A 13,177-nucleotide genomic window follows, 5' to 3' on the forward strand; every position below is an offset into this window, starting at 1 on the left:
TTTTGCAAGACGTTTTTATACCCTCCACCATAAGATGGGGGGTATACTAATTTCGTCATTCTGTTTGTAACTACTCGAAATATTCGTCTGAGACCCCATGAAGTATATATATTCTTGATCGTCGTGAAATTTTATGTCGATCTAGCCGTGTCCGTCCGTCTGTCCGTCCGTCCGTCCGTCCGTCCGTCCGTCTGTCTGTCGAAAGCACGCTAACTTTCGAAGGTGTAAAGCTAGCCGCTTGAAATTTTGCAAAAATACTTCTTATTAGTGTAGGTCGGTTGGTATTGTAAATGGGCCATATCGGTCCATGTTTTGATATAGCTGCCATATAAACCGATCTTGGGTCTTGACTTCTTGAGCCTGTAGAGTGCGCAATTCTTATCCGATTGGAATGAAATTTTGCATGACGTGTTCTGCTATGATATCCAACAATTATGCCAAGTATGGTTCAAATCGGTTCATAACCTGATATAGCTGCCATATAAACCGATCTTGGGTCTTGACTTCTTGAGCCTCTAGCGTGCGCAATTCTTATCCGATCAGAATGAAATTTGGCACGACGTGTTCTGCTATGATATCCAACAACTGTGCCAAGTATGGTTCAAATCGGTCCATAACCTGATATAGCTGCCATATAAACCGATCTTGGGTCTTGACTTCTTGAGCCTCTAGAGGGCGCAATTCTTGTCCGATTTGAATGAATTTCGGCACGACGTGTTTTGTTATGATATCCAACAACTGTGCCAAGTATGGTTCAAATCGGTCCATAACCTGATATAGCTGCCATATAAACCGATCTTGGGTCTTGACTTCTTGAGCCTCTAGAGTGCGCAATTCTTATCCCATCAGAATGAAATTTTGCACGACGTGTTTTCTTATTATATCCAACAACAGTGCCAAGTATGGTTCAAATCGGTTCATAACCAAATATAGCTACCATATAAACCGATCTTGGGTCTTGACTTCTTGACCCTCTAGAGTGCGCAATTCTTATCCGAATGAAATGAAATTTCGCACGACGTGTTTTGTTATGATACCCAACAACTGTGCCAAGTATGGTTCAAATCGGTCCATAACCTGATATAGCTACCATATAAACCGATCTGTGGTCTTGACTTCTTGAGCCTCTAGAGTGCGCAACTCCTATCCGATTGGAATGAAATCTTGCACGATGTGTTTTGCTACGATATCCAACAACTGTGCCAAGTGTGGTTCAAATCGGTTCATAACCTGATATACCTGCCATATACACCGATCTTGGGTCTTGACTTCTTGAGCCTCTAGAGTGCGCAATTCTTATCCGATTGGAATGAAATTTTGCACTACGTATTTTGTTATGATATCCAACAACTGTGCCAAGTATGATTCAAATCGATAAATAACCTGATATAGCTGACATATAAACCGTTCTGGGATCTTGTCTTCTTGAGCCTTTAGAGGTCGCAATTATTATCCGATTTGTCTGAAATTATGAATTACGGATCTTCTCATGACCATCAACATACGTGTTTATTATGATCTGAATCGGTCTATAGCCCGATACAGCTCCCATATAAATCGATCTCTCTATTTTACTTCTTGAGCCCCCAAAGGGCGCAATTCTTATTCGAATTGGCTGACATTTTACACAGGTCTCCAACATATAATAATATAATAATAGCAGAGCAAATATTTTCTTATATCCTTTTTTGCCTAAGAAGAGATGCCGGGAGAAGAACTCGGCAAATGCGATCCATGGTGGAGGGTATATAAGATTCGGCCCGGCCGAACTTAGCACGCTTTTACTTGTTTATTGTTACTTTCAACAACTATGTCAAATAAAGTACAAGTCGGTTCATAACCTGATATAGCTGTCATATAAACCGACCTGGGATCTTGACTTCTTGAGCCTCTAGAGGTCGCAATTATTATCCGATTTGCTTGAAATTTTGTACTGCGGATTCTCTCATGACCATTAACATACGTGTTTATTATGGTCTGAATTGGTCTATAGGCCGATACAGCTCCCATATAAATCGATCTCTCTATTTTACTTCTTGAGCCCACAAAGGGCGCAATTCTTATTCGAATTGGCTGACATTTTACACAGGTCTCCAACATATAATTTAATTGTGGTCCAAACCGGACCATATCTTGATATCGCTCTAATAGCAGAGCAAATCTTTTCTTATATCCTTTTTTTGCCTAAGAAAAGATGCCGGGAAAAGAACTCGACAAATGCGATCCATGGTGGAGGGTATATAAGATTCGGCCCGGCCGAACTTAGCACGCTTTTACTTGTTTTTTCATAACTTAGCTCGTAGTCCTATGTGTCCCGTCATGATACCGATAGGCATAGTGACCTCCTTGCTACTTCCTTTCAGTAATAGCAGCTTCTCCCCCATTGGATTTTAGCAATCGTATCCACAAGGTTGCATGCGCATTCGTCCCCACGCCCTTAACTCGGCCCGGCACCCAAACGATACGGATTTTGCCATTCTCATACCCTTCTTACACCGCAAGACTGTTCGGTTCGCAAGACTGACCTTTCCTGGTTGTTATTACCCTTACGCCAATTTGTCCGTGAATATGTTCCCACTCGAACTCCTCGCGTTAACACCATACCCCCTCAAGCATTCCGGATCTCCGCCGGCAGAACCGTATTATGGTTAGGCATTCTAAATCTGATCGCAGTCCCTGGGTTCTCAATGTTGACCTGCAGGCCCACTCGGTCCTCTAGTTTTCATCCATCCGGGTGTCATGATCTTCCAGTTGGCAATACCAGAGTCCTATCAATCCAAGACTGTGCCGATGGCAGCAGTGCCTTGTACTCGACCTCAAGGTTTATCTCAGGTATCCGATCCGAACCCTTCCTTCCACGTTATCGTCGCCTCGATTACGCAGCGATGGTATGAGCTGCTCACATCCTCAATCCATTCTCCCATCGCCTTAAGTCTCATAGCCGCAGTGGATGCCTCACACTTAAGTGGGGCGGTGGTTATACCCACCTAATGCTGGCGACATTTGTGAGGTACTGTGCCATGTAAAAGCTTCTCCCAAAGAGGTGTAGCACTGTGGCACGCCGTTTGGACTCGTCAATAAAAAGGAGGGCCTTATCACTGAGCTTTAACTTGATTTGGACAGCACTTATTGATATGTGAGAAGTTTGCCCTTGTTACTAAATGAAATGTACATGGGCAAATTTGTATTTGCATGGGTCGGATATCTAGAATAGTCTCCAGTGCCCTAGTGGGAGCGGTTCTCATGCTCCGCCTATACCAAGACAGCAAGTTCTCTGAACCTTATGTATGGTCCTTATGTTGCACTTTTTCTCCATAGCAGTCCTCCAAACTACTGAGGCGTAAGTAAGTATTGGTATAATCACGCTCCTGTAGAGCCAGTGGATTATCCTCGGATCCAGGCCCCATTTCGAGCCTACGGCCCGTTTACATTGTGTCCAACATCTGTGAACCTTTCCAGTACGCTCCTGAATGTGACACTTCCAATTCAGTTTTCTGTCCAAGATCACAACTAAGTATTTGACCTTGTCAGATAACGAAATCGTCTTATTGAGGAAACGTGGTGCGTTAAATAATTTTATCTTTTATTTTTAATTCTTCTCTGGGTAAACATTGAGACGTCTAGGTCTAGCCCAGTCATATGCCATATACATGACTCTTTCGGCCCTTCTGCATAGCTGGTTCGGATTTTTAATCCTTACAAGTATTATAACAGTGCAGCAGCCGGGTTCAAGCCACTCCTCAGTCAGCATCCTTAATAGATCATTTAGGACGGTTATCGATAGGAGTTGCGATAAAATGCCTCCCTATGGCGTGCCTTGGGCCAATTTCTTCCTTTTATTTGTCATGGGACACACAATTTATCCACCTGTTCCTTAGCATATGGTTTATCCAGTCTCTAAGATCTCGGTCCACCCGTTACTAGTCTACGGATTGGATTTGTGTGTCGGTCCACACATTGTTAAAAGCCCACTCGATGTAAATGCATACCGCCAGTGTGTTCGTTTTGGCATCGAAGGATTTTTCTATTTTATGCACAACCTCGTGCAAGGCAGTCTCCACCTACCTTCCCTTGACATAGGCATGCTATTTGTATTTGAGCAGTTCACTGGATTCCCTACTCTTTATCATGGTATCGACAATACGTTCCATGGTTAGAAAGGACGTAAGGTTAATAGGTCTGTATGCCTTTGGTATCGCTTAACTTGCCGGGGTTAGGTATAAATACCACCCTTGCCTTCTGCCAGGCTTTCGGAGTATGTGCAAGACCCAGGCACGCTGTGAAAATATTGCCCAGGTGGGGAGCCAGATTGTCTGCCTCCTTCTGTAGTACAAACAATACAAATTTTGCGCATCAACATTCCACTAAGAAACAGGGGCAAACTAATCACATATCAATGAGTGCAGTCCGATTCAAGTTTAAACTCAATGATAAGGGGCCTCCTTTTCATAGCCGAATCCGAACGGGGTGCTGCAGTGCGACACCACTTTGGATAGAAGCTTTACATGGCATAGTACATCACATACGTTGGTAGCATTAGGAGGGGAAAACCACCGCAGACAAAATTTTTCTGATGGTCTCGCCAGGATTTGAAAACCAGGCAATCAGCGTTGCAAAATTTCAAGCGAGTAGCTTGATGCGTTCGACCACGATTTCGACAGACGGACGGAAGGACGGAAATGGCTAGATCGAATCCGAATGTCGAGAGGATCCAGAATATATATACCTTATGGGGTCGCAGATTAATATTTCGAGGTGTTACAAACGGATTGACTAGATTAGTACACCCCCATCCTATGATGTTGGGTATTAAAATGTGGTAGACATTTTCAATATATTTATACCCCACACCACCACTTTGGTACAGCGTATTATAAGTTTGTGCATTTGTTTTTTGCAACGCTAACAAGGAGAAGGGCTAAATCCATTGATAAGTATACCGATCGACTCAGAATCACTTCCGGATTTGCACTTATATGACCGTAGTAACAACAATTTTCAAACGATTTGTTTGAAAGTCGGCCCAGATTTAGATATAGCTCTCATATACATATATATTTATATAATGCCCGAATCTAAAATTGTAGGGTTGGTGTAGGGTATTATATAGTCGGCTCCGCCCGACTTTTGCCTTTCTTTACTGGTTTTGTTTTGATAGTTGTTTTTGGGGTTTATACTGTGATTTTTTTTTGTAAAAATTTTATCATTTTTTCCATTTCATTTCGAGTAGAACTAGAAATTTTAAAATCCGTTACTGATAATTCCCACTGTTTATTGTTCGTATGAGTGTCTAGTTTTACGTAGTGTAAAATTTACGTGCACATTTTTATACCCTCCACCATAAAATGGGGGGTATACTAATTTCGTCATTCTGATTGTCATTCGTCATTCGATCTAGCCATGTCCGTCCGTCTGTCCGTCCGTCCGTCCGTCTGTCTGTCGAAAGCACGCTAACTTCCGAAGGAGTAAAGCTAGCCGCTTGAAATTTTGCACAAATACTTCTTATTAGTGTAGGTCGGTTGGTATTGTAAATTGGCCATATCGGTCCATGTTTTGACATAGCTGCCATATAAACCGATCTTGGGTCTTGACTTCTTGAGCCTTGAGCGCAATTCTTATCCGATTGGAATGAAATTTTGCACAACGTGTTTTGTTATTATATCCAACAACTGTGCCAAGTATGGTTCAAATCGGTCCATAACCTGATATAGCTGCCATATAAACCGATCTTGGGTCTTGACTTCTTGAGCCTCTAGAGTGCGCAATTCTTATCCGATTAGAATGGAGTTTTGCACGACGTGTTTTGTTACGATATCAAACAACTGTGCCAAGTATGGTTCAAATCGGTTCATAACCTTATATAGCTGTCATATAAACCGATCTTGGGTCTTGACTTCTTGAGCCTCTTTAGTGCGCAATTTTTTTCCGACTGGGATGAAACTTTGCTCGACGTATTTTGTTATGATATCCAACAACTGTGCCAAGTATGGTTCAAATCGGTTCATAACCTGCTATAGCTGTCATATAAACAAATCTGGGGACTTGACTTCTTGAGCTTCTAGAGGTCGCAATTATTATCCGATTTGGCTGAATTTTGCATGACGTATTTTATTCTTACTTCCAACAACTGTGTCAAATAAAGTACAAGTCGGTTCATAACCTGATATAGCTGCCATAAAAACCGATCTGGGATCTTGACTTCTTGAGCCTCTAGAGGTCGCAATTATTATTCGATTTGCCTGAAATTTTGTACGACGGATTCTCGCATGACCATTAACATACGTGTTTATTATGGTCTGAATCGGTCTTTAGCCTGATACAGCTCCCATATATATCTATCTCTCTATTTTACTTCTTGAGTCCCCAAATTCTTATTCGAATTGGCTGACATTTTACACAGGTCTCCAACATAATATAATTTAATTGTGGTCCAAACCGGACCATATCTTGATGTCGCTCTAATAGCAGAGCAAATCGTTTCTTATATCCTGTTTTGCCTAAGAAGAGATGCCGAGAAAAGAACTCGACAAATGCGATCCATGGTGGAGGGTATATAAGATTCGGCCCGGCCGAACTTAGCACGCTTTTACTTGTTATATATAAGTAGACAAGATAGTCATATTGGGACTGTTATTCCAATAAAGTGCTCATTTGTTAACCGATTCTCTTAAAATTTGGCAGGAAGGATTTTCTTTTGTCTTTAATAATACTTGTGAATTTCATAGAAATCAGTTCAGATTTATATATAGCTGCGATATATGTATTTCGCCCGATTTACACTTTTAAAGTCAATGCAAGCGCAATATTGATCAATAATGTCAAACTTGTGCAAAACTCTTTATGCGATGCCTACTACAATATCAAAGATATTTGGTCAATATGGGTTCATATATATGTTCGTCAGATTTTGGGTAATTTGCAATAGTGTTATCATTTGTCAACCGTACTTGGTACAGTTTAAACTTATTTGCTCAAAATTTGATACGGATAGTTTAATAACCCATCTGAGAACATCCGCCGAGGTCTATTAAAATTGGTTCAAAATAAGATAGAGCTCGCATTTTGTACCTATATTGTAAGTGTATATAGTGTTTTATAAAGTGGACATCGCTCGACTTTTGCCTTTCCCTACTGGTTTTAATTTCACTGAGGGCCTATTACAAACTGTACAAACATATAACTCCCACAGACTCATTATACAAAATGCAAATTTTGCCCATGAACATTCCACTAAGGAACAGGGGCAAACTTCTCATATATCAATGAGTGCAGTCCGATTCAAGTTTAAGCTCAATAAAAAGGGGCCTCGTTTTTATAGCCGAACGGCGTCCCGCGACACCTCTTTGGATAGAAGTTTAACATGGAATAGTACCTTACAAATGTCGCCAGCATTAGGAGGGAAAAGCACCGCAGAAAATTTTTATCAGTTGGTCTCGCCCGGATTCGAACCCAGGCGTTCTGAGTCATAGGACATGCTAACTTCTGCGCTATAGTGGCCTCCGAAAGACTTATTAAAAGCTGCTGTAATTACTTAACCTAAACTATAATTGAACTCTGTTAGCTAAACACAAATACAGGTTTTAAAAATCTAACAAATAACAAGTAAAAAGGCGTTAAGTTCGGCCGGGCCGAACTTTGGATACCCACCACCTCAGGTATATATATAAACCACCTTTCATCAAAATTCGGTGAAAATTTCAAACCTTATACTCATATACCTCATACCGATCTGAACTATATACGACACGGATGTCGGAAAGCCGAACATAAGTCACTGTGTCAAATTTCAGTGAAATCGGATTATAAATGCGCCTTTTATGGGGCCAAGACTTTAAATCGAGATACGTGGCAGCTATATCCAAATCTGGACCGATTTGGGCCAAGTTGCATAAACATGTCGAAAAGCCAACAACAACACAAAGCACTGTCCCAAATTTCGTCGAAATCGGACAATAAATGCCTCTTTTATGGGCCCTACACCTTAAACCGAGAGATCGGTCTATATGGCAGCTATATGCAAGTCGGACCGATCTGGGCAAAATTAAAGAAGGACGTCGAAGAGCCTAACCAAACTCACTGTGTCAAATTTCAGCGACATCGGACAATAAATGCGTCTTTTATGGCCCCAAAATCTAAAACCTAGATATCGGTCTATATGGCAGCTATATCCAAATCTGGACCGATCTGTGCGATATTGCAGAAGTATATCAAGGGGCTTAACTCAACTCACTATTCCAAATTTCGGCGACATCAGACAATAAATGAGCATTTTATGGGCCCAAAACCATGAATAAAGAAATCGGTCTATATGGCAGCTGTATCTAAATCTAAACTGATCTGGACCAAAATGAAGAAATATGTCAAAGGGCCTAACACAACTCACTGTCCCAAATTTCAGCAAAATCGGATAATGAATGTGGCATTTATGGGCCTTACACCATAAATCGGAGGATCGATCTATATGGCAGCTATATCCATTTCTGGACCGATTTGAGCCAAATTAACGAGGGATGTCGATGGGCATTACAGAATTCACTGTCCCGAATTTCATCAAAATCGGATAATAAATGTGGCTTTTGTGGGCCTAAGACCCTTAACCGGAGGATCGGTTTATATGGCAGCTATATCCAAATCTGAACCGATCTGGGCCAATTCAGCGAAATCGGATAATAAATTCGGCTTTTATGGGCCTAAGACCCTAAATCTGAGGATCGGTCTATATGGCAGCTATATCCAAATCTGGACCGCCAAATTGGCGAAAGATGTCAAAGGGCCCAACACAACTCACTACCCCAAATTTCAACAAAATCGGATAATAAATGTGGCTTTTATGAGCCTAAGACCCTAAATCGGCGGATCGGTCTATATGGGGGCTATATGAAGATATAGTCCGATATAGCCCATCTTCGAACTTAACCTGCTTATGGACAAAAAAAAAAAATCTGTGCAAAATTTCAGCTCAAGATCTCTATTTTTATGGACTGTAGCGTGATTTCAACAGACAGACGGGCGGACATGGCTAGATCGTCTTAGATTTTTACGCTGATCAAGAATATATATACTTTTTAGAGACGGAAAAGGATATTTCGATGTGTTGCAAACGGAATGACAAAATGAATATACACCCATCCTTTGGTGGTGGGTATAAAAAGGCGTTAAGTTCGGCCACCACCTCGGGTATATATGTAAACCACCGTTCATCAGAATCACGTAAAAATTGCATACCTTATGTCCCATAGCAGTTATAACGAAATATGTTCCGATTTGGACCAAATACTAATAGATACACGTCAGCTATATCTAAAAATAAACCAATCTGAACCATATACAACATGGATGTCGAAAAGCCTAACTAAGTCACTGTGTCAAATTTCAGTGAAATCGGATTATAAATGCGCCTTTTATGGGGCCAAGACTTTAAATCCAGATATCGGTTTATATGTCACTGTCCCAAGTTTCGGCGAAATCGGACAATAAATGCGCCTTTTATGGCCCCAAAACTTAGATCGAGAGATATGCAGCTATATTCAAATCTTGATCGATCTGAGCCAAATTGCAGACGTATGTCGAGGGGCATAACTAAACACACTGTCCCAAATTTCGGAGATATAGGACAATAATTGCGCCTTTTATGGGCCCAAAGCTTTAAATCGAGAGATCGGTCTATATGGCAGGTATATCCAAATTTGAACCGATCAGGGCCAAATTGAAGAAAAATCGGATAATAAATGTGGCTTTTATGGGCCTAAGAACCTAAATCTGAGGATCGGTCTATATGGCAGATAAATCCAAATCTGGACCGATCTGAGCCAAATTGACGAAGGATGTCGAAGGGCCTAACACAACTCACTGTCCCAAATTTCAGCAAAATCGGATAATAAATAAGGCTTTTATGGGCCTAAGACCCTAAATCGGAGGATCGTTCTATATGGCAGCTATATCCAAATATTTCTTTTTAAGATCTTTTTATGGGTCTTAGGCCCGCAAAATTCCAGCAAAATCGGATAATAAATGTGGCTTTTATGGGCCAAAGACCCTAAATCTGAGGATCGGTCTATATGGCAGCTATATCCAAATCTCGACCGATCTGGGCAAAATTAACGAAGGCCTAACACAACTCTCTGTCCCAAATTTCAGCAAAATCGGATAATAAATGTGGCTTTTTTGGGCTTAAGACCCCAAATCGGCCCATCGGTCTATATGGGGGCTATATCAAGATACAGTCCGATATAGCCCCTATTCGAACTTAACCTGCTTATGGACAAAAAAAGAATCTGTGCAAAATTTCAGCTTAATATCTCTATTTTTATACCCACCACCGACGGATGGGGGTATATTCATTTTGTCATTCCGTTTGCAACACATCGAAATATTCATTTCCGACCCTATAAAGTATATATATTCTTGATCAGCGTAAAAATCTAAGACGATCTAGACATGTCCGTCCGTCTGTCCGTCTGTCTGTTGAAATCACGCTACAGTCTTTAAAAATAGAGATATTGAAATTTTGCATAGGTTCTTTTTTTGTCCATAGGCAGGTTAAGTTCGAAGATGGGCAATATCGGACTATATCTTCATATAGCCCCCATATAGACCGATCCGCCGATTTAGGGTCTTAGGCTCATAAAAGCCACATTTGTTATCCGATTTTGTTGAAATTTGGGGTAGTGAGTTGTGTTAGGCCCTTTGACATCTTTCGCTAATTTGGCTCAGATCGGTCCGGATTTGGATATAGCTGCCATATAGACCGATCCTCAGATTTAGGGTCTTAGGCCCATAAAAGCCACATTTATTATCCGATTTTGCTGAAATTCGGGACAATGAGTTGTGTTAGGCCTTTCGACATCCTCCGTCAATTTGGCCCAGATCGGTTCAGATTTGGATATAGCTGCCATAGAGACCGATCCTCCGATTTAGGGTCATAGGCCCATAAAAGCTACATTTGTTACCCGATTTTGCTGAAATGTGGGGCAGTGAGTTGTGTTAGGCCTTTCGACATCCTCCATCAATACGGCTCAGATTGGTTCAGATTTGGATATAGCTGCCATATAGACCGATCCTCCAATTTAGGGTCATAGACCCATAAAAGCTACATTTATTATATGATTTTGCTGAAATTTGGGACAGTGAGTTGTCTTAGGCCCTTCAACATCGTCCGTCAATATGGCTCAAATCGGTTCATATTTGGATATAGCTGCCATATAGACCGATTCTCCAATTTAGGGTCTTAGGCACATAAGTATTGAGTTGTATTAGGCCCTTCAACATCCTCCGTCAATTTGGGTCAGATCGGTCCAGATTTGGATATAGCTACCATATACACCGATCTCTCAGTTTTAGGTTTTGGGGCCATAAAAAGCGCATTTATTGTCCGATGTTGCCGAAATTTGGGACAAAGAGTTAAGTTAAGCCCCTCCACATATTTCTGCAATTTGGTCTAGATCGATCAAGATTTGCATATAGCTGCCATATAAACCGATCTCTCGATATAAAGTCGTGGCCCCATAAAAGGCGCATTTTTAATCCGATTGCACTGAAATTTGACACACTGACTTATGTTATGCTTTTCGACATCCGTGTGGTATATAGTTCAGATCGGTTTATTTTTAGATATAACTACTAAAAAGACCAATATTTTGTTATATACAATTGAACAATAACTTTTACTTATTAGTATCTGGTCCAAATCGGAACATAGGTGCTATGGGGCATAAGGTATGAATTTTGCACCGGATTTTGAGGAAAGGTGGTTCACATATATATCCGAGGTGCCCGGCCGAACTTAGCACGCTCTTACTTGTTAAAGACTGTAGCGTGATTTCAACAGACAGACGGAGAAACGGACGGACGTGTCTTTACGCTTTTCTAGAATATATATACTTTATAGGGTCGACAATGGATATTTCGATGTGTAGCAAACGGAATGACAAAATGAATATACCCCCATCCTTCGATGGTGGGTATAAAAATACTATCATTTGAAATTTCATAATGGAAATTATATTTAATTTTTCCGCAAGACCTATAATTAGCACATGTTTTCAAAATATTATTGGGATTATTAACCATTGTCCAATCAGATACTAACAAACAATAACAGCTTAAGTATTTAAACTGAAAATAAAATTTTCGAATTTTTGTTTTCGATTGTTTTTTTTCTTTTGAAATGAAAAGACTTTTTAATAAGTTAGTGTTTCTCTTAATTATCATACAAGAATGGCCACCAATGCGAACTGCAAGATCAAAGGTTTGTAAATGACACAAAGCTTAAATACCTACCTGCCAGAATTGCTTAGCTATTTGTTTAAATTACAGTCCAAAATCGTAGTTTTCAAATCAGTCGAAACCAGCTTCAACAAGGATTATATTAGTCAATTACTTGTAAATATATCTCAGGACCATACCACCTTCGACTCTGAGGTTGTTTATATAAAAAAAATTATCAGCTCCTATTTTATAAAATTGGTCGTAGATGTGATGATACCGAAAACTGGAGATTATAGAACCCTTTTTAACTATGAGGCCAATATTTGCGATATTTTGGGCACTAAAGGCAGCCAAACAATAAATTTGTTCTCCATATGGATACAAAATATTTTTAAATACAGCGATATGCCAAAGTCATGTCCTATACAAAAGGTGTGCTTCATAAATGTAAGTCCTAGCTAAATAGTCATAGTTAAAAATTTTGTTTTGTCTTTCAGGGTTGCTATGGTTGGCGTGGTTTCAAAGTGGATAGAAACAGCATTCCCCCTTTTGTTGTGAATGGTTTATATCGCATAACTGCTAATAACACCTTGAAGTATAAAGATGGAGACATACAAGTGGTCAGTGCCGTTCTAATGGTGGAAATAAAAATGAAATAAATAAAAACCTTAAGCTTTATAACAGCAATGGGCACATACACGTGTTTGTTCCTAATTTTTGTTTTCCATAAAGTGCACTTTCTTAAGACGATTGAGTAGATATAAGCCTGCGGCATAGGAAATAATGAAAATAGTTCTAGACTATTGTAAAAAATAGTTTTAAAATCGATGTTTTATATATAAATTGAAAGCAGTATATCAGCATAATAAAGAAATATGAAGATTTTAGCAATAACAAGTAAGAGAGTGCTAAGTTCGGCCGGGCCGAATCTTATATACCCTCCATCATGGATAGCATTTATCGAGTTCTT

General features: G+C 40.1%; 1 protein-coding gene across 1 annotated transcript; it reads left to right on the forward strand.

Moving 5' to 3' along the window:
- The first annotated feature begins 12,216 nt into the window (after positions 1-12,216).
- LOC131995821 (uncharacterized) lies at positions 12,217-12,866 on the forward strand. Its single transcript, XM_059364974.1, has 3 exons — positions 12,217-12,247; positions 12,329-12,654; positions 12,705-12,866. Exons 1-3 carry the CDS (start codon positions 12,217-12,219, stop codon positions 12,864-12,866), a joined length of 519 nt encoding a protein of 172 aa, XP_059220957.1.
- The last annotated feature ends 311 nt before the right edge of the window (positions 12,867-13,177 follow it).

This window comes from Stomoxys calcitrans, chromosome 1 (genome assembly GCF_963082655.1).
Source record: "Stomoxys calcitrans chromosome 1, idStoCalc2.1, whole genome shotgun sequence".
In the NCBI taxonomy this organism is placed as follows: domain Eukaryota; kingdom Metazoa; phylum Arthropoda; class Insecta; order Diptera; family Muscidae; genus Stomoxys; species Stomoxys calcitrans.